General features: G+C 34.4%; 1 protein-coding gene across 1 annotated transcript in view; it reads left to right on the forward strand.

Moving 5' to 3' along the window:
- The window catches only part of LOC128248837 (uncharacterized), a 25,973-nt gene extending 23,257 nt beyond the window's left edge, over positions 1-2,716 (forward strand). The window contains exons 15-18 of the mRNA XM_052970986.1: positions 765-935; positions 1,940-2,110; positions 2,399-2,608; positions 2,697-2,716. Coding sequence (XP_052826946.1) covers positions 765-935; positions 1,940-2,110; positions 2,399-2,608; positions 2,697-2,716 — 572 coding nt within the window. The remainder of the gene's footprint in view (positions 1-764; positions 936-1,939; positions 2,111-2,398; positions 2,609-2,696) is intronic.
- Positions 2,717-3,461: the final 745 nt, after the last annotated feature.

Here is a 3,461-nt window from a genome sequence, read left to right on the forward strand (position 1 = left end):
ATATATATATGTATGTATATGTATATATATGTGTATGTATGTATATGTATGTATGCATGTATGTATATATATGTATGTGTATGTATGTATATATGTATGTATGTGTGTATATATCTATATCTATATCTATCTATCTATCTATATATATATGTGTGTGTGTGTGTATGTCTTTTGTGTCTGTGTTTGCTCCCCCATCACTGCTTGAGAACTGGTGTTGGTGTGTTTGTGTGTCCATAACTTAGAAGTTCAGTAAAAGAGACCAGTAAATAAATACTAAGTTTTAAAAATAAGTTCTGGGGTCAATTTGATTAACTAAAAAAACACTTTCAATATTGTGCTCCAGCATGGTTCTACTCAAATGATTAAAACAATTGCAAGAATATTAGTGGCTGTCTAGATATGCAAATATATGCATGAGAATACATACATAAAACAAAGCATACAAATCTGCACATGCACTGACTCCAAATACTACACACATTTATGCACATATGCAAAAATACTATGGCAATGTTGAAACTTGATTGAAAGAGGCTTATTTCGTGTTTAGAAACTAACTCTTTCTCTATTGGTAAGAAATCTTGGAATAAAACTCAACAATGACATACATATACATACACTTACATACATTTGTTATATCCGTGTGCAAATTTCTTCCATTTGCTTCACACAACATCTTTTATTGTAACATTGTCATCTCCTCCTTTTCACCTTCTTCTCAACATATATGCAGCACTGATATTTGTTTCTGATATCATTTCCAGTTTTTACAAGAGTTAATTGTGGATCACCAAAAGATGTTGTTGGTGCATTCAAGTTGTACAATGCCACCACCTATGAATCTGAAGTGATCTATACTTGCTCAGATGGAGAACAACTAAAGTCAGAATGTGAAAAGGACAACAAATGGACCCCTGTTGCATCTGTTTGTAACGGTAACATAAACAGTTTTCTCTTGTCTCTGTCTATGTAATTTTGTGTAATTTTGTGTCTGAAATTTATTTGGCAGAGGAAGTTTTGCTGATTCCTTAACAATTTCCACTGTGTTTGTGGCCCATGGGAGGGAGAGAAGAATCTAGTAGTGTCAGATCACAAGTCATCCCCAAATGCTTGCAACAGAGTGGACATCATTAATTTTATCCAAGGGCCAGTATTAAATTGGGTGATGGATTAAAGTCTGCTAACTAAACAGTTGAAATGTAGAAGCTTGTTCCCTAGAGTGGGCTTCCACACAGTTTTCTTTTACCAAATTTTCTTTATTTCTGAAGTAAATTTTAAACCATATGCCCTCTTCCCTCTTCCACCATTGTTTCCACCACCACTATTTCCCCTACCAGTGTTTCCCCCGCCCCTGTTACTCCCACCACTGTTTCCACCATCACCATTGTTTCCTCCTCCCTTTCAACCTCTCTCACATATCTACCCACCTATCTATAAACAGTATGCCCCTGTTCAATTCCTTCCTGTCCCACCCCGACACTTCTAGCTCTCTGTCTTTTCAAAATCTTGTGATTCACCCACCTACACATCCTCTCCAATCTCTTCACTATAAACACCACCCTGTAACTTGGCCGTACAGCTTCTACCATCTCTGTTGTCACATTTTCATCATTTTTTTCTCATTTTTTTTCTCTCTTTCTCATTCCATAATCCAATAGAGCTTCCTAATTCATTTTGTTAATCACCCTGGACTCACCAGCTTTGTGAGATCTCTCCAGTGTAGTCTCAAGTTGCAGACAACTAGGTGGTGCTCAGTTGACAGCTCTGCTCCCTTCTTCATATAAGTGTCCAATCATGGAATCAGAGAAATCCAAGATGACATCAAGATCTCTCAGTGACCCGTGTCCCACTCAGTGTCTATTGTTCTAAGTTTATCTCTTCATTCTCTCTCTCTTAATATACAGACAGCATTGGTAAACATCTCAGTTTTCAATTACAGATTATGCACAAATAAACTGTGGAACTCCAAAAGATATTGCTAATGCATCAAAGTCCTACAAAACTACTACTTATAAATCTGAAGTGACCTATACTTGCCCAAAGGGAGAAAAACTAAAGTCAACATGTGAAAAGGACAACAAATGGACTCCAGTAGCTTCTGCTTGTAAAGGTAATGTAAGCAGCTTCTTTTTCGTTGTCTCTGTCTAGGTACTAATATTTGAACCCCCTAATTTTTTTTTGGGGGGGGCTTATTTTTTTAACTGAATTTTTGATGAAAATGGGTTCCTTATACACGTTAAAAGTTGTTAATTTTGCCCATCCAGTATAATTCTGTTGGTCCTTCCAGGGCCTAATTAATTAATTAGCTCTGACCTCAAAGTTTTGGCCTTCTTTTTATGTAAAAAATTAATAGTATTGTTATTATTTTTCATTCTTCTTAATTTTATTTTGACTCTAGATATTCAGATCCATTTTGTGAAAGTAAAAAATGCAGCCCTGGATGTAACTGAGAAAACATTATGGAGTAAGAAAAAAGTAACAGCAGATGCATGTGCTGAAAAATGTTTTTCTGACAAAAAGTGTGTATCATTTGAAATAATTAAAACAAGTGGACTCTGTTACTTATTAAAAAAAACTGCAGCATCCTCCAAAATAAAAACAGACAAAAGCAGAGATTACTACCAACGAGTAAAATGTAATTATTCTTTGTATTTTATTATTGGCATTCACTTTTCCATTTTTTTCTGATATTTTAGTTTCCATTTGTACTTCATAGTATATAGACAGCAATCTCTTTAAAGACATTGAGAGATTTACCAATAAGGACAGACATGAAAACCTTCCTGGAAAAAAAAAAAAAATTAAAGCAGTACACGGAAGTGTAAATATTGTTAGGGTATTCCCATATTCCCATATGACATTTTTTCACGTTGAACATTTGCTTTTATCTTTGATTTTCTTTAACTTGTTTCACTCATTGAAAAGTGGACATGCTGGGGCAATGTCATGAAGGGTTCATTTGAAGAAATCAAATCCAGTACTCATTTTTTAAAAACCTGATACTTATTTTTCTGTCTGTTTTGCATGGATATAAACAAGCTAACACCTGTTGTTCACAGTGGAGGGAGGTCTCTTTCTCTCTCTCTCTCACATGCACACACACACACGTTTGCACGCACACACACATGGTCGCACACACAGGTTTGTGCGCACACACACAGTCGCACACACACGCACTAATAGCTACAGATATATACATGTATGTGTGTTTATATATATGTGTGTGTGTGTATATATGTATATGTGTGTGTGTGTTTATATATATATATATATATATATACACACATAAATATATATATATATATACACATATATATAATAATAAGTAAAAGCACGATAAATATTATTATATTGTATTATATTATACTTATTTATTGTGCTTCTACTTATTAATTTTTCTATATGTGACTGCGGATTCTCATGGATTAGTTCATGAACTTTGGTTCTTTTCTCTAAAACTA

The sequence above is a fragment of the Octopus bimaculoides genome, chromosome 10 (genome assembly GCF_001194135.2).
Source record: "Octopus bimaculoides isolate UCB-OBI-ISO-001 chromosome 10, ASM119413v2, whole genome shotgun sequence".
In the NCBI taxonomy this organism is placed as follows: domain Eukaryota; kingdom Metazoa; phylum Mollusca; class Cephalopoda; order Octopoda; family Octopodidae; genus Octopus; species Octopus bimaculoides.